We start from the raw sequence: 18,924 nt of genomic DNA, 5'->3' as shown, positions 1-18,924 counted from the left end.
TTGTATCTTCATTTTAGGTCACCATGGTTTACGCATCACCTTCAGTGGATAAACTGAATAAGAGTCAATAGAGCATCATGTGAAACACTATCCATCATGAAAAAGAATGCAAATGTATGATGCACAACTATATAAGAATCAACTTTGAAGTATATGTTGCAGTAATCCTCTAGTAGTTTGCCCTAATACAAAATTCATGTAATCACATGTTTGCATGAAACACCACTCATTACAAGAACATTTCCTCCTTTTAAGATCACTGCAATCGTGAGATCGATCGCGGGCCTTGTATAGACGTCAATGGCAATGTATGACAACCACACAATTATTGTGCTTTTTTCTTCAATGCTTTTACCTTTTATTTTACATCAAGCACAACAATGCCTAATATTTTTTTTCTCAAACAATGTCATCAGCATGAGATAAAGCCTCTTAAGAAGAGATACTAGGGGCTTCTCACATATGAGGAGAATCAAATTGAAACTCTCTGTTATATTAGATGTTAAACACCCATATATTTTTCTTGAAAAGTGAGATATAACTCAAAACTGCGGTTCCACGTCGGTCACAATATAATCATATGAGACTTGTTCTTGCCAAATTTTACAAGAAAATATGTGTATTGTAGTTTGGTGACTACTCGAGTTACGCTCCAACAAAGTGCATTAGTGGTGAACCAATTTTTTTAGTAAAGTTCTCTGTCAAGTACTTCATATAATATCTAACATGTCATTTAAGCTATGTGTGGGGGAGAAGAGGGGGGGGGGGAGAGAACCTTATACAAGATCTCTGGGTGTTTATCTGAGATAATTACCAATCTTCTTCTCTTGCTAAAGTCATTGAAATGTATGAGTTCTTGCTTCAGACTCTCAAAAACTTATATCCATGACTTCTTGGACTTCTATCTATAACTACAAACGCTATAAAAAATATCTCACCACAAGGTTCAATACTATGAGCCGACAACAACATACTCATATATTTTTCTTTTAGGAATATATCGTTTGTCAAAAAAACTAGAAGGCACTCCTTTAAAAAGCCATTGATGCATGAACAGAAGGATAAGAACATGTACTTAAATCGATATCTTTTATCAGTTTCAACTCTTCTTTCATGCATTCTAGCCCATGACATGCTTGTTTGTAACTAATCTCCATACCTTCATGATTGATGTTATTGATGATTTCTCTTGGAGTCATGTTCGGGTTGTCTTACAGGCGTGCATGAGTAACACTTGCAATCCATGTGAAAGACACTTTTTCCAGTTGAATATTGCCCAATAAACCACATGTATGTTCTCTTTTGTACTACTTTACTTGAAAGAATAATGCTCTACACACCTTTGTTCAATGGATCATCCCACGACAATCAATCATAGCCTGTAAGTCCTTTCTCATGCATACCACAATTATTCTATTACTACAACTCATCATAAATTTTATTTTATAAATTTTATTGATCGTATGATCTTTAAAAAACTCACGACAATGCTTTAAAACATTAAACATTTGACCAACAATAATGTCTTTATCATTTGAGCTTGTTATTAGAGACTGAAAAGATTCTTGGTTATTAAGTTTTTTGTTACACAACTTGTCAACCATATGAGATGCCTTCACTTTAATGATTTTTAATTGTATGAGAATTTATTGAACAAAAACATATTCAACCATGTCTCATTAATATAAAAAATAATTCTACTACTCAATAAATGTTCAAATAGCTTATACAATATACCATGGGTTCGACTTTCAATTGTTATTTGTCCATCATTTTCATCCACCGTTAATTGTTCCATGTCTTCAGTGTCTTGGTTATCTCCTATCGTTACAGAGTCATCCTTATTCGACATAGTATAATCATTATCATTGTCATCATCCGATTCTTCGGTCTACATGATTGTTGCTATCACTAATTGGTTGTTCGAATATAAAAACTAAATCAAAAGACATCATATTTATCTCTTCATTTGCTTCCATGTATGCACCATTCATGCATTTCTAAATTTCATGTTTAATCATAAAAATAACACCTTCATTATCACATCTACATCTCAAACATATATTAAAACATTCATAAAAGCATACTTAGTTATGTCACCTACCCTGAAAGGCTGGATGTCATTAGTAAACATCAATAGCATCGGTTTGCTGAAGTAGCTTCACATCCTCTGATCATGTACAACATTAATTATTGATGCATGTTGTTCATTGTTTGCATATATAACATCTATATCCTTAATTGGTTTAGACAACTACATGCCCTTCACATGCATATTAAGGACATCAATATTGTTAACTATTTGAGACAATCAGATGTTCGTCTCAGGACTGAGCTTAATAGATAGTGCCTGAGATAGATGCACATTCTCTACAAGATTCTCATCATTCTCAAAATCACTTCTTAGGTAAATATTTCATGCTTCAACTGCTTCTTGTACATCACTTACAACGGCTTTCGGTTTAACTTTGAAAGCAATTAAGCAAACATCACTACTACATAACACTGAGTCTACATCATTAGCATCCAAAATTTTTATCCATATTTATTGGATTGTTATGTTTGGAGAATAACTATACTAGAGGCTTAATATCGCTTTTGCATATTTGATTTTATGAGACATCAAAGTCATAAATTTCTTCAAACTACTATTTTTTGACACCATTATAGATCTCTAATTAGGATAATCAATGAGACAATAGTATACTTTAACTCTTTATGAGGCCATAATTAACTGTCTAAACCAACTAGACAACATATCATTTATGAAATAAAAATAGCATATAGGAAAAGACCATTTATATAACCTTCATACATTCAATTAACACCATTACATACAACAACCACTCTAAAAGCTATTTTTTTTAACCATAACTGATTACTCCTATTGAATGCTTGTCCATAGTCAACCCTAACCCCATTAAACTAATTGAATGCTTGTGCACAATCAACCTTAACCTCATTACTTCAAGAAAAAAATACCAAATATTAAATAAAAGATAAACAAACAAACATAAATCATCCACAACCAAACATAAATACTGCAACACCAATAAATAAATATATATCTATGAAAACAACCATAAACCTTAAACATACAATTCGATGACAAATATTTAATAAAATACAAATAAACATACATAAATCATCCATGACAATAACCAAACAAAAATACTAAAAGGCTATTAAATATATACATTTACATAAAAAAAACTTTAGAATGCAAGAAAATAATACAGATATATATAGCTCACCTTTCAACTTAAGTTACTAGAGTTGATTGGAAGATAGGAAAGCTGACAAAGAGATGTCGTAACCTCGCCAGAATGCTACAATATGAATTTCACAAGAATTGCTGCAAAGAGAAAAGGAAAAATAGTTAGAATTCTAGAGAGAAAATGGTTAGGATTATAGAAGAAAAAGGGTTAGTGTTTTAATGATAAACAAAAAAAATGGAAAAAGAACTGTAGTAACATGTAAAGGTAATAACATTTGCAAAATGGCATTGCAAATGTCATCCTGGCATTATGCAATGTAAGAACATTCAAGCCGTACATTATATACATCTTGACTTTATGCAATTTTAATTAATTGAGGTTTGCATGGTTATATAAGCGAAAGTCATGAGGTTCACAAATGTGTATCACGAACTTGCCAAGCTTGAATATGTTAACATGCGAAGGTAAAAACATTCACAACACCTATTTGCGAATGTCAAGATATATTTGCAGATCATGAGATCCACAAACCTTATGTGAAATTAATAAAAAGGAGGTTTGCACCTTTGGGAACAATCACAAAAAAGATTTGTGAAGGTCATGCTATATTTACTAGAGAATGTTTAATTATAAGAAGTTTATTTACAAAAATGATTTCCAAACGTGGTGCTATATTATGAAAGGACAAAAATATTATAAAAAAATTAAGAATAGATACGGTTGTGGGGCATTTCCGAAATCAGGCCATTCTACAAAGTCAGTGGTCATTTTTCAGATAAAAAACGTCAAAAAAAAGGAGGATTGACAAGAATAACTTTCTGATATACGAGGGAAGTTTGTCAGTTTGTGCATGCACGCACCTTCTTCTTGGCTAATTTGTTGGTTACGAGAGGCGCCCAGAAGAAGCAGACCAAGGCAAGAAGAATCAAACACCTGACTTGTTCCCTCGGATCAATACAATAAACGGGAGCAAAATGTTCGAAGTTGAACTGCGCCTGGTCGATCTTGAAAATCTGAAGCTCCACACGTTCAACTAAAACTCCTGCCCTCCGCAGTGGTAATTAACTACACCTCATTCAAGTTTTCAACTACCGCGAAAGCATCTCTGTGCTCCCACCGTTCTTTTTTCTCGGATAAAAAAGTTGTCTCGAATCTCTCGACCTGATGGTCGTATTGACTTGTACTCTCCCATCGCTCTCCTCCTCTCTCACGGAGCCAACAAGCCTAAGGAAAATGGCTCACAACGACTTCCTCCTCATCCTTCACATCCTCTTCCTCCAACTGCTCATCTCAAAATCTGATCAATCACCGGCTTTGGTTTCTAGAATCGCCTTCGGTTCGTGCTCCAATCAAAGTGCCCCTCAGGTGCACCATCAATGATTTTCTTCTTCTTGGTTTCAATTTTTCCTCTCTTTACCTTTTGTTTTTCCTCTGTGTGTGTGTGTGTGTTTTCAGCCAATATGGGATGCTATTAATAGATTCGATCCACAAGTCTTCATATGGTTGGGGGACAACATCTATGGAGACAACAGGAGACCGTTTGCAATCTTCGGCAGGGAGAGGACGATCGGTCCGTGGAAGAATACGGAGAGGTTTTACCCGAGCTCGGAGCAGGAAACGCAATCCAGATACCGCCAAGCTAAGAGCAATCCCGGGTATTCTGTTCTTCGAAGCAAAACGCGGGTAATTGCATACTCACCTCGTCGGAGTGTGGTTCGAATCCTATAATTTTGTTTGTTCGTTCGTGTGTGCATCTCATTTTTTGTATTAATGTTTCCATTCATACCATCACAGAGACGGGGCAGTAATTTAGAATAATTAATATCATGTTTAAACTATGGTATATTAATGTATATTTATTAATCTTCTTCAAGAACCACACGCGCTGTCTACGTCCATTGGGACGATTGCAATGTGCGAGCTAACTATATGCAGTTGAGGTTACTTGATGTTTGAAAAGTGGATTCTTTGTCTAAACTCTGTAATGCTTTCTTTGGCTAAGATAAACAAGTGTCTGAGGTTTGTGCAGGTTGTCGGCACATGGGATGATCATGATTACGGATTGAACAATGCAGGAAAAGAGTTTCTGCGGAAGGATACCAACCAGAAGCTGATGCTAGATTTCTTAGATGAACCACAAGACAGCCAAAGGTGGTTCTCGTTTATAGGAGAACATGAAGTGTTTTTTTTTTCTCTTTGAAGATTAACATTGTTGGCCAGTGTTATGTGTTTCTTAAATTCTTGGCCCGCTTTGCTTTCTTACCCGATTTGACAAATTTGGAGAAAATTTGAAGCATTGAGGTTTGTGGTGGTAATGGAGGGCTTCGGCTGTTTTGCAATTCCCACATAACCCGATTAGGGTTTTCTTTTCTTTTAGGAGAGGGAGAGCCACCTTCAGAGAGGCTAAGAAGTGTATGTTTCGGGTGTATTTGGGGTTTTACAGCTTTATTGAGAGTTCTTTCTCCAAGATTGTATTCCTTTGCTGTTGATAATGGATTTTTTGCTCCTCCACCTGTTGACGTAGGCTAAAGGCCAAACAACTTAAATCTGGTGTTTCCTTGTTCTCTCTTATGACCAAATGTTCACTTGACACTTTTGTTAGTTTTTACCTTAATGTGTGTGTTTAATGTGAAAGATTCCTCCAAGTGTACTTTCCTGGTTAGTGGGCTCAATATAAAATAGCAAAGGTTGGTGGGAGATATACCGAATTTTTTGTAATTAGAAAATTGTATGCTTGTATTGATGTTCTCTTAATTCTGTCACCAGCTAGGTATCTAAATGACATACTCATTGCTAACAAGTTTACTCATAAAACTATGAAGACAGTTCAGGTTTTCATCATTGAAAGAATGACTACCGCACTGCTTACATATTGATCATACATGGTTCATGTAGATATCCACTACATGCTGAGAATAATTAAGTTACAATTTTAACTCTTTTAGAGCTTGTATGACTAATCATATTATGGTAGAAATTTCTTATCTTTATTAAGAGACTTTTGTACTGAAATTGATCTTTTCACAGAACATTACCTTTCTTTATCCTTACAAGTTTATAGAACTGCTAGATTTATTGAAGTGTTGGTGTATGCATGCATGTGCATGAGGATGTATGCCGTGACATTAACTAGTGGTTACTCATGAATTATATTGAGCTGAAGCTTATGAATCATGTCATACCGACTGATGCAATCAGTCTTATGATTCCCACTTATGTTTGACCTCATTCTTCATGGTACAATAGTTAGTCTCCTGTTATATTTTTAGCTTTTTCTTTATAGTAAACTGAATGTGATGTGCTTGTTATGTCTCCCATGTGTAGGCGTAGGCAGGCTGGTGTATATGCTTCATATGTGTTTGGTCCAGAGGGAAGACAAATCAAGGTTGGGAAATAGATGTTATGAAGTCTTGCAATTGCTGTTGGAATATATCTTGTTTGAAACAACAATCTTGAGTTAACCCTTGAGTTACCCTCAAGAGTGTGAAGCATTTGTGTGCATTGGCTATGCTCTTTTTAGCAGTCTGCGGTATTTGTGCACATAAGTTCTGTAAAGGTCATCTAGTGACCTGGAAATAGCTTGTATGTTTCATACGGTTGGGAGCTACAATGAATATTGGTGAGTACATTTAGTGACATGGCACCTATTCCGCTTCAGGTAATTCTTCTGGATACAAGATACCATAGAGATCCTATTTCTAGTGATGGAAGCATGTTGGGGAACTCCCAGTGGATTTGGTTAGAAAATGAATTAATTTCTTCGGCAACAGAGATTACCATCATTGCCTCTTCTATTCAGGTACCTTAGAATTCAGAAATTTAAATTCACTTTGTTTATATCAAGACTGAAATAGGTGAAATCCAATTTATAGAATCTAGTTTGTTTATTTCCATTCTTTACAGTTTGTTGTAAATCCATTTTATGGAATTTAGAGTGTTGATTTTCCAATCTTTGCAGTTATTTGCTAATCTGTTAACAGTTGTCGCCAGTTTGTAACAAGTTTGTGTTGTCCGTGGCTTGGACTTGTATCATTTAAATTTGTTTTAGTATGGAGTATGGACATATTGCTTCCCTCTGGTGGCTATGGTCCATTAAACTGCTTCATTATATAATCTGTTAGATGATATGTGTATTTGATAAGCCTGGGGCTTCTTTTCTGCCTCTTCAGTGTGCATTTTTATGCTAATGTATTTGTGCATCTTTTTATAAATGCCCTTGATATGATGCTGAATATAGGATTTACCTTTGAGAGCTTGATAAATGGGAGCATGTTTCTTCTAATTTTGAAATCTGCCATAGACAAGTCTTTGTATATAGGCTTTTAAGTTTGTTCTTTATATGTCTTAGTTTATAGAGGCTTCTTTTGTGCTTCTTATGCTAATGCATTTATGCATCTTATTACAAATGTCCTCCATACGATGCTGAATATGGCATTTTCCTTTGAAAACTTTATAAATGGGAGCGTGCTTCTGACATTACAAAATCTATCTTAGAGAAGTCCATCTTTGTATATACACTCTTATTTTGTTCTTTATATGTCTTAGTTTGTATTTTCATTTACTAGGACTTCTTAATTTTGTTGTTTAGAATTCCTAGTGCAATCATCATGAAAAGCAATATGGCCCATTGACATGGTCACAACTTTGTGAGTGACCTATTTCTTAACTGTATTTAGGCCAAAGATGCTTGTTTGTTAAAGATATGGTGTTATTTTTGTGAAAACTGCATAGGGATCCATGCCCTGCAATAACAAGCATAAATTTCGAAGATGTTAGAGAGGGAGAGAGAGAAGAAAGCTTTGGGGTAACCAGACTTCCAGCAATAATGCTAGGACTGGCTTCTTGATCTTATATATTAAAAGTATGGGCACAAATGCAAAAATGCCATTTACAACAATGGAAGGTTCTTATTGTTGTTAACATATATATATATATATATACCTATATATATACTTTAAGTCAACCTTGGTTGACTTGCAATAGCTGTTGAAAGCTAGAAATCTAGCCGTTGGACTAGGTCCAACAGCTAGTCAAACTAGCCATTGGACTAGGTCCAACAGCTAGTCAAACTAGCCATTGGACTAGGTCCAACAGCTAGTCAAACTAGCCATTGGACCTTTTCTAACGGCTAGTATGGTCTCCTTTTTCCCTCTCTAATCTGTCATTTCCTCCCTCTTCTCTTATAAATATGTGAGTGTGTGTGCATAGGGAAGGTGTTAGAGTGATGGGTAGATTTAGGTTCTTTGTGAGTGTTTTATAGTGAGGTTCTTTGTATTTTGAATTTCTTCTATGTATTTTTGAATTTTATTCTTAATGAAATTATTCATTCATAATACTTGTGTTCCATTTTTATTTCTTATGGTGATTATGTAGTCAAAAGTGCTAGGCGGTGCCTAGTCGGTGGACCCATAAAAAGGCTAGTCGAGGACTAGTCAGCACCCCAATTAAAAAAAAACACAAAATATACATAAAAATATGTTTAATTCTTTTACTAATAAGATGTTTTCATTATGCAAGTACAAACACATGCTTTCACAAAATATATTAATATACATAACCAGAATTGTTCCCTTGCGACTTACAGTGTACAGTTGCGCTTAGAGTCTGTTTTGCTTTTGTTGAGTCTGATGTAAGCTGCTCGGTTCAGGTAAATCAATACCCCGAAGGGGCAGCCCGTATACTTGAACTGTAATAGCCTGCGGGCAAAATTGTGAATGAATTAAATGCATTGAGCTTTCTTTTGTTCACCCTCGTTGTGATTGCTTTATGTGATTGCAATTTCTCTCCCTCTATTCTCTCTTGCTCTCTTGCACTCTGATTACAAGCTTCCGCGACCGGCAAGCGAGCTGACGAGTAGGCTTGCGGCGGTAAGGAAGGACCGTCGCGCCGCGCTGGCCCATTGAAGGAAATAGGCCCGTGACAAGTGGTATTAGAGCCCGTTCTCGTGCTGGGGAAGGGACTCCGGAGTCGGTGTCGACAGACACGCCGACAGGCTGCGATTTGTGAGCAAGACATCGTGGCGCCTTATCAACACTTGCGCAACACCAGAGGCAAGGCAGTTGCCGAAGCTGAGGAGATGGGTTCACCTCGGGGCCAAGAAGAGTTGGCTGCAACTGTTAACAAGTTGGTGGAAGATGTGACTTCGCATGATGAAGCAATTTCACGCGCATGTGAATCATTCAATGGATTGAATGATGTGGTGGCGAGCCTGCAAGAGCAGGTGAACTTACTAATGGGGCAGGTCACTTCGTTGACGACTACAGTGACCGATCTTGAGTTGAGGAACCGTACGTTGCAGCGGACGGTGACCCTGAATGACGGAAATGGTGAGAGACCATCAAGGATTGATGTACCCAGACCCGCAAAATTCAATGGTTCTCGCGACAGCAAGGCCATTGAGAACTTCTTGTTCCAAGTAGAAGACTACTTGGATATCCAGAATGTGACCCTCGAAGATCTGAGGATCAAGGCTGCAGCGGCCTTACTTGATGGTGATGCTATCGTTTGGTGGAGGCGGAAGCGCAATGACATGGAGAGGGGTCAATGTGTGATAGACACCTTTGACGACTTCAAAGTAGAGTTGCGCAACTACTTCATGCCAAGAAATGCGCAGAGACAGGCTTACCGGATGGTTCGTGAACTCAAACATTGTAACGACCCCAACTCCTACCTTTGAAAAATGCAGAATTTTTTTTTTGATTTTTTTTTCTAAGAGTTGCGGAAAACTTCCCAGAGACCTGGGGTCCCTACAGTTCCAATTTCAGTTGGATAACCACACACCACAAACGAAGTTGCAATTATCATCCATATCAACCAACTAAAACTCTTTTATTAATGAGTAATAAAATTTCAAAGACAAAGTTTTCTTCAACTGAAAGTAAAGTAACAATTGCAGAATTTAAAAGAACTGAAAGACAAAAGAAAGAGCCACAATATCCTCTACTGAAGCTGACAAGTCCAAGTATAACTCATCCATCCCCAGATGCATGTCCAACTTCACTGTTCACCATTTCCTGTGAAAAACCAACAAAGTAGGGTGTCAGAACCGAAATTCTGAGCACAGCTACTTCTAAAGAAACCAGATGAGAGAAAGAACATGGATAAGATTTCATGCAGTGATTTGAGTGAATGCAGATATAAAATTTTCAACATCTAAATTTTCATAACTACCAATGATTTCATTTACTCACCAATCAATAACAGTAAACAGTGTCATATATCAACAACTAAATAACCAACCTTTCAGCATGATTTCACGAAGTAAAGCGTATGCTACCACCAAATGATGTCATGATATCAAGAATGATAGAAACATGCATGATCTAATGCATAACAGAAAAATGCATGATTATGTGCAATGCATGATTTCTTCTGTTATCTTTCATTTAAGTTCCATCTTTCCATATGCATGCCCTATTAGATGCACACATCTTTAAGTTCCTCTTTTTAATTACCGTGGCCCGCGGATACACCAAACGGGTACAAACCCCGAGGTCAAGTAGGTTCCCAGGATAGCTTAACACACAATTTGTATTTTATTACTGGGTTCCAACTTAGCCCTCGACCGATATCAGGAAACAACACCATCCATCGGAACATTAGACCTCCACATCTAATGTCGGGGACACAAGGGACACCCCACGCCCACAAGTGCCACTTCCTTGGTACCATAAACTCACAGCTGTGACTAACACACCACTCTCGGGTAAAGTGGCGGATTCTCCCTAAAACCGTGGCCAGGAGAAGAACCTCAATATCGGGTTCAGGGGCAACAATGCACACGGAGTTTTTGTATCCTCACAGTCTCCCCAAGACCGGATATCCAAGATTCTCATACTCCAGATGAGATATCCCAGAATGTATATTACACTGTTCTTATTCATTATATTTTTAATTAAGTCCATTTCTTTAGGTTTGCAACACAATATGCAAAAGTAAAGTGAAAAAGCTCGCATCAACCTCTACGAGAATTCTTTCGGGACTCCAGCCCGCAAAGACCACAAGAACAGTGTAGTAGTGTGCCATACCAACTTATGTGGTGTAAGTGATGCAGTCAAATTATACGTGAAAAGAAAACAAACACACGGCTCTCCAGGCCGATGATGGTCCATTTAGTCCATCGGTGCATCACATAATAAAACCAAGTAGTGTTTACCCATAACACTATGCCAATAATGCCAAAAGCATGTACACTCATGCAATCATAACCCAATCATATGCATGTCAATTATCAATCATATGCATTTTCACTATATGTGTGTTACCTAACATCACCTACGGGTATTAACCAACCCATGTCTTCTTTTGAATGTGTGAGTGTACATGTACCATTACAGATTCTCATCAAGCATACGTGCTCACAAAAATGTCAATAACCTATCCATGATCACATTCATGATTGTAAGATCAGTAAAATGATATGCTAAGATAATACTTCACATATTCACCAGGTAGAAGTGTAAGTTTATGTGTGTGCTAGAGAGGATGGTCGGGCTTACCAATCCCGGACCCGCCATCCTCCTAGCTAAAAATATAGACAATTCAGTCTAGCCATCAATACTCTCGATGCCACCACGTATTGAACAACATATATGAAAAAGCATACATCCTCATCAGCTATTCACATAATAACCAAATGAATATACCTTAGTCAAATCATGCATTTAACATTAAATAACGAGAATTTTCACTAGAATTATACAGGTTACAACGAAATATCCATTTAAAACTTGGTTCAACGGCCACAGATGTTGATTTCAGATGAACATGTTTACAACTAGGTATGACAGGTAAAGCATTCCGGTTTAGTTTCATTGACTCACTATATTATGTATTGTATTTGCTTGTCATTTACTCCTATATTCTGAAATTCGATTTACAGAAGGTGAGACCTTGATTTTCCGAACATCAGTCAATATAAGGCAGGTAAGATCATAACATAGCTACTTAGAGTTTACACTGAGAGGCATATCCACAAGGAAAGGACAGATTCAGTTTCTTTAACAGATCGAGTTTAAAGAGACAGTAAGCAAATATGCCATAAATGCACAGGTAGATAAATCGTGAATGGTTTCACAAGAACTACAAGTTCGACCTAGTTGAGATACCCCTTTCATATATATATATATAGGTTCATAACGTGAACAAAACCCTTCTGTTAGGAAAAATCCGAAATCCACCATTTTTTTTTTATAGATGCAATCGGCCAACATATATATTAACACATGTATACTATGATTGTTCTGAATAAAACAATCATTATCAGCTCACCAATTCTGTAAAGAAAACCCCCAAACCTGAGTTTATCGAATCCAAGAACCGGAAACTCCCAATCTGGGATTACTTAATCAACAAGAATCTGAAACCCAATCTGGGTGAATCAACAACCGAAATAAAAACCCCAATCGGGTTATTCAACCATGAAAATCGGGATTCAAAACTGGGTTTACCCGATACTACAGTCGAAGACCTCTCGATTTCAAGGGCCAGTGTCAAAAATCCCCAAATCTGGGGATGACCGACACTAAGAGTCGAAAACCCCCAACTCTTCCCCTGAGTCAGATCGAGGAACCTTTGTTGCATCTGCTCCTCGGCGTAAGGGGGAAAGTAGGCGTCCAGAAACTCCTCCCTGAACGTCTCCCAAGGAATCTCATCCCAATCAGCAAATTTCACCCTTCGCAGGGTGTCCCACCAGTTCATGGCATCGCCCTTTAAGCGGTACGTGCCAAAGGGTGTCTTTCTCTCCTCAGGGACAAGTAAGACGTCAAACACCCGCTCAATCTCCTCGACCCATCTCTCGGCAGCCTCCGGGTCTGCCTTTCTTGAAAAGGAAGGCGGGTCCAACTTCAGAAACCTCTCGAACGAAACGCCACCTGCGTTGGGAACGATGTTGATCGGAGGGTCACGAGTCGCTGCCTGCACGGCTGCCTGTGCAGCTGCCTGTGCAGCCTGGGCTGCTTGGGCCGTTTATGCAGCTTGTGCCGCCATAGTCTCTGTCAGGGTATGGATGGTCTCCATCATGAAATCTCTTTCCTCCTGCCAGTTCGTGGGAGCAGCAGTAGAAGACGAAGCGCCTCTACGGGTATAGTGCGACATCTACAATGCACCACCTTTTCAAATTAGACTATTATGGACACTACCCCTTTAGGGTTGATCATGAACAGTATTCGTTCCCGAATCACATCAGACTTTTAATTCACACCAAAGAACATTAACTTTTAAGTAACATAATCACACAGGACTTATATAAAGTAAGCAAAAGTATTAAGCAACATACCAGTGAAGAAGACTCCTCTGGAGGACGAGTCACACTTGTCGATGCTTCAGGACAGGACTCATATACCAAAAATAAAAATTTAATACTCCAAGATGATAAAATTGCAAGTCTTTGTGGTGGCTTCGATACCAAACCTGTAACGACCCCAACTCCTACCTTTGAAAAATGCAGAATTTTTTTTTTGATTTTTTTTTCTAAGAGTTGCGGAAAACTTCCCAGAGACCTGGGGTCCCTACAGTTCCAATTTCAGTTGGATAACCACACACCACAAACGAAGTTGCAATTATCATCCATATCAACCAACTAAAACTCTTTTATTAATGAGTAATAAAATTTCAAAGACAAAGTTTTCTTCAACTGAAAGTAAAGTAACAATTGCAGAATTTAAAAGAACTGAAAGACAAAAGAAAGAGCCACAATATCCTCTACTGAAGCTGACAAGTCCAAGTATAACTCATCCATCCCCAGATGCATGTCCAACTTCACTGTTCACCATTTCCTGTGAAAAACCAACAAAGTAGGGTGTCAGAACCGAAATTCTGAGCACAGCTACTTCTAAAGAAACCAGATGAGAGAAAGAACATGGATAAGATTTCATGCAGTGATTTGAGTGAATGCAGATATAAAATTTTCAACATCTAAATTTTCATAACTACCAATGATTTCATTTACTCACCAATCAATAACAGTAAACAGTGTCATATATCAACAACTAAATAACCAACCTTTCAGCATGATTTCACGAAGTAAAGCGTATGCTACCACCAAATGATGTCATGATATCAAGAATGATAGAAACATGCATGATCTAATGCATAACAGAAAAATGCATGATTATGTGCAATGCATGATTTCTTCTGTTATCTTTCATTTAAGTTCCATCTTTCCATATGCATGCCCTATTAGATGCACACATCTTTAAGTTCCTCTTTTTAATTACCGTGGCCCGCGGATACACCAAACGGGTACAAACCCCGAGGTCAAGTAGGTTCCCAGGATAGCTTAACACACAATTTGTATTTTATTACTGGGTTCCAACTTAGCCCTCGACCGATATCAGGAAACAACACCATCCATCGGAACATTAGACCTCCACATCTAATGTCGGGGACACAAGGGACACCCCACGCCCACAAGTGCCACTTCCTTGGTACCATAAACTCACATCTGTGACTAACACACCACTCCCGGGTAAAGTGACGGATTCTCCCTAAAACCGTGGCCAGGAGAAGAACCTCAATATCGGGTTCAGGGGCAACAATGCACACGGAGTTTTTGTATCCTCACAGTCTCCCCAAGACCGGATATCCAAGATTCTCATACTCCAGATGAGATATCCCAGAATGTATATTACAATGTTCTTATTCATTATATTTTTAATTAAGTCCATTTCTTTAGGTTTGCAACACAATATGCAAAAGTAAAGTGAAAAAGCTCGCATCAACCTCTGCGAGAATTCTTTCGGGACTCCAGCCCGCAAAGACCACAAGAACAGTGTAGTAGTGTGCCATACCAACTTATGTGGTGTAAGTGATGCAGTCAAATTATACGTGAAAAGAAAACAAACACACGGCTCTCCAGGCCGATGATGGTCCATTTAGTCCATCGGTGCATCACATAATAAAACCAAGTAGTGTTTACCCATAACACTATGCCAATAATGCCAAAAGCATGTACACTCATGCAATCATAACCCAATCATATGCATGTCAATTATCAATCATATGCATTTTCACTATATGTGTGTTACCTAACATCACCTACGGGTATTAACCAACCCATGTCTTCTTTTGAATGTGTGAGTGTACATGTACCATTACAGATTCTCATCAAGCATACGTGCTCACAAAAATGTCAATAACCTATCCATGATCACATTCATGATTGTAAGATCAGTAAAATGATATGCTAAGATAATACTTCACATATTCACCAGGTAGAAGTGTAAGTTTATGTGTGTGCTAGAGAGGATGGTCGGGCTTACCAATCCCGGACCCGCCATCCTCCTAGCTAAAAATATAGACAATTCAGTCCAGCCAGCAATACTCTCGATGCCACCACGTATTGAACAACATATATGAAAAAGCATTCATCCTCATCAGCTATTCACATAATAACCAAATGAATATACCTTAGTCAAATCATGCATTTAACATTAAATAACGAGAATTTTCACTAGAATTATACAGGTTACAACGAAATATCCATTTAAAACTTGGTTCAACGGCCACAGATGTTGATTTCAGATGAACAGGTTTACAACTAGGTATGACAGGTAAAGCATTCCGGTTTAGTTTCATTGACTCACTATATTATGTATTGTATTTGCTTGTCATTTACTCCTATATTCTGAAATTCGATTTACAGAAGGTGAGACCTTGATTTTCCGAACATCAGTCAAAATAAGGCAGGTAAGATCATAACATAGCTACTTAGAGTTTACACTGAGAGGCATATCCACAAGGAAAGGACAGATTCAGTTTCTTTAACAGATCGAGTTTAAAGAGACAGTAAGCAAATATGCCATAAATGCACAGGTAGATAAATCGTGAATGGTTTCACAAGAACTACAAGTTCGACCTAGTTGAGATACCCCTTTCATATATATATATATATAGGTTCATAACGTGAACAAAACCCTTCTGTTAGGAAAAATCCGAAATCCACCATTTTTTTTTTTATAGATGCAATCGGCCCAACATATATATTAACACATGTATACTATGATTGTTCTGAATAAAACAATCATTATCAGCTCACCAATTCTGTAAAGAAAACCCCCAAACCTGAGTTTATCGAATCCAAGAACCGGAAACTCCCAATCTGGGATTACTTAATCAACAAGAATCTGAAACCCAATCTGGGTGAATCAACAACCGAAATAAAAACCCCAATCGGGTTATTCAACCATGAAAATCGGGATTCAAAACTAGGTTTACCCGATACTACAGTCGAAGACCTCTCGATTTCAAGGGTCAGAGTCAAAAATCCCCAAATCTGGGGATGACCGACACTAAGAGTCGAAAACCCCCAACTCTTGTCGATACACGATACTCAAAAATCAGAAAACTCCTGTGGATTTAACGCACAGCCTATCAAAAATCTTTTTTTTTTTTCTCATACAAGTCACGACCGACACCCAAAAGATGTGAAGCACACAACATGCCATGCCGATAGCTCGGCTGGGCCTGCTATCATGGCTGAGGTCTGATCAATCAACCAGACCAAGCTTGGTTGGTCCATCAACCAAGACCCCCAAAACCCAAATGACCTGACACGAATTCATTTTGTTGGAAAACAATAAAACACAGAACAAAAAATATACGCAGAACACTGGCAGTTCCTGTGTTACGCAATAGGGTTCCCATGGACCCTCATCGCCAAAGGATTTACACGAAATCGAAACCACATTCGATCCCTCGCCTAGAATCGTTAGAAGCACCGTACCTCAAGAAGACTTTTCCGGCGATCGGAGGCTCGAGACGCACAGGCACAGACGGCTGGTGTTGCTCCCCGCGGCTGCCGTGAAGAAGGGAGCTTGCTGGAAGACTTTGGTGGCTGTTGGCGGCTACAGGTGGCTGCGGGTTGCCACAGCCTTTTTCCGGCGACCCCTTCTTTCTCCGGTGCGAGCACGCAGACAGGGAGAGAGAGACGGGGAGAGAGAGAGATGAGGCTGAGTGAAGAGGGCGAGAGCCCCTCTCCACTCCCCTCCTTTATCGGCCCCAGGCCCCCCCCTTCATGCCGACATGGGGGGAAGGTCGGTTACGCCCAGCGTAACCCCCCCTTCCCCCCCCTTTCCTTTTTTTTTTCTGTTAGGGTTTATCGGGCTTCTGTTTCACGCCCCCCCTTAATAAGTGACATCGGGTCCGGGTCCTTGACCCGCGATACCAGATCCATTTCAAAAATGGTTCTGGTTCGCCCCTGCACTGTGGATCCTCAGTTGGATCCGGGTGGATCCAACTATGGATCCGACCCCTATATACTAAAATTAATTTATTTTTCTTCTTATAAATGCTATTAATTATTTGTTTAATTAAAAATTACTATTATAAGTATAATTTGACGCCCTTTTGTGGGTTATTTATGGATCCTTTTATGGATCCGATAACGGATCCGAGGTCCAAAATTAGAAAAATACTTGTTATTTAAAAATTATAAAAATTGAGGTTATTACAAACATACTGGTTCGTTGCAAGACTACGTCAGAATGTTCCAGAAGCTTATGCTGGAGATACCTAACATGCCAGAAGACGACATGCTCAACTGGTTCATTGTGGGGCTTCAACCATGGGCACAGTCTGAAGTGGAAAGGAGCAACCCCCGTATTTTGGAAGATGCATATGTGGCGGCTGAGCGCTTAGTTGATACTCAGCGCAAACCTTTCACCCCATCAACCAAAGTTGGGAAGAAACCTGACCACGGAGGCAAGAAAGATGAGCAGCGCAACGATAAAGGTGAGGCGTCGACATGCCATCAATCCGAAAAGAAACAGAACTACACAAAGCATAACAACAACAACAAGGGTGCGGTTGTGACATGTTGGTTCTGTGGTGATAGACATATCGCCCGACAATGCCCAAAGCGCCTTGTAAAGGACGACGGGCAAGCCAATGCTGCACAGGAAGAATGCAGCGATACTGAATGCAGCGACACTGAGACCATGCAACCGAGGATGGGCACCATGCGATCGATTAATGCAGCTAGAAGTTGTGCAACTAAAAACATGCAGGTCAATAAGGAACTCATGTACGCTGAAGTTATTATGAATGAAAAGTCTACTTCAGCAATGATAGACTCCGGGGCCACACACAACTTTGTCTCGCGGGAAGAGGCAGAGCGGTTGGGCTTGAAGCATGGGCCAAAGCAGAGGACCATTAAAACGGTAAACTCTGAGGCCAAGCCCATCCTTGGTGAAGCAAGGGATGTGGCTATTCAAGTGGGAAGTTGGGTCGGTAAAGCCAACTTCTCTGTGGTGCCCCTGGACAATTTCAAGATGATTTTGGGTATGGAGTTTCTGTGAAGCCAGAATGTCATGATGTTGCCAAAATTCAACACGCTGACAATCATGGAGTCAGACCTGTCCCATACAGTGCAGTGCCTTACGCAGAAAGGCAAGTCTTCAGTGTTGTCAGCAATGCAACTGAAGAAGGGTGTCAAGCATGGGGAGCAGACATTCTTAGTGGCAGTGCGCGCAGAGGAAGAGAAGGTCGAAGCAGCAGTGCCACCGACCCTAGCCCCACTGTTGAAGGAGTTTCGGGGGGTGATGCCTCCGGAATTGCCAAAGCGTCTTCCGCCAAGACGCAAGGTCGACCACAAGATTGAGTTGACCCCGGGAGCGAAGCCTCCTGCTATGGTTCCATACCGTATGGGGCCAGCTGAGCTAAAGGAACTGCGCAGGCAGTTAGATGAGATGTTGGACGCAGACATTGT

At 39.1% G+C, this 18,924-nt stretch overlaps 1 protein-coding gene across 1 annotated transcript in view; it reads left to right on the top strand.

The window, feature by feature from the left end:
• Window positions 1-4,447: 4,447 nt before the first annotated feature.
• LOC149828849 (Calcineurin-like metallo-phosphoesterase superfamily protein) overlaps window positions 4,448-18,924 on the top strand; it is a 117,780-nt gene continuing 103,303 nt past the window's right edge. Inside the window, exons 1-5 of the mRNA XM_090016990.1 lie at window positions 4,448-4,583; window positions 4,674-4,901; window positions 5,248-5,369; window positions 6,543-6,603; window positions 6,877-7,017. Coding sequence (XP_089873116.1) covers window positions 4,452-4,583; window positions 4,674-4,901; window positions 5,248-5,369; window positions 6,543-6,603; window positions 6,877-7,017 — 684 coding nt within the window. The 5' untranslated portion in view covers window positions 4,448-4,451. The remainder of the gene's footprint in view (window positions 4,584-4,673; window positions 4,902-5,247; window positions 5,370-6,542; window positions 6,604-6,876; window positions 7,018-18,924) is intronic.

Source organism: Nuphar pumila, chromosome 9, assembly GCF_984573655.1.
Source record: "Nuphar pumila chromosome 9, dmNupPumi1.hap1.1, whole genome shotgun sequence".
NCBI lineage: Eukaryota > Viridiplantae > Streptophyta > Magnoliopsida > Nymphaeales > Nymphaeaceae > Nuphar > Nuphar pumila.
The sequence above is the reverse complement of the archived record's forward strand: the minus strand, read 5'-3'. Positions and strand labels throughout refer to the sequence as shown.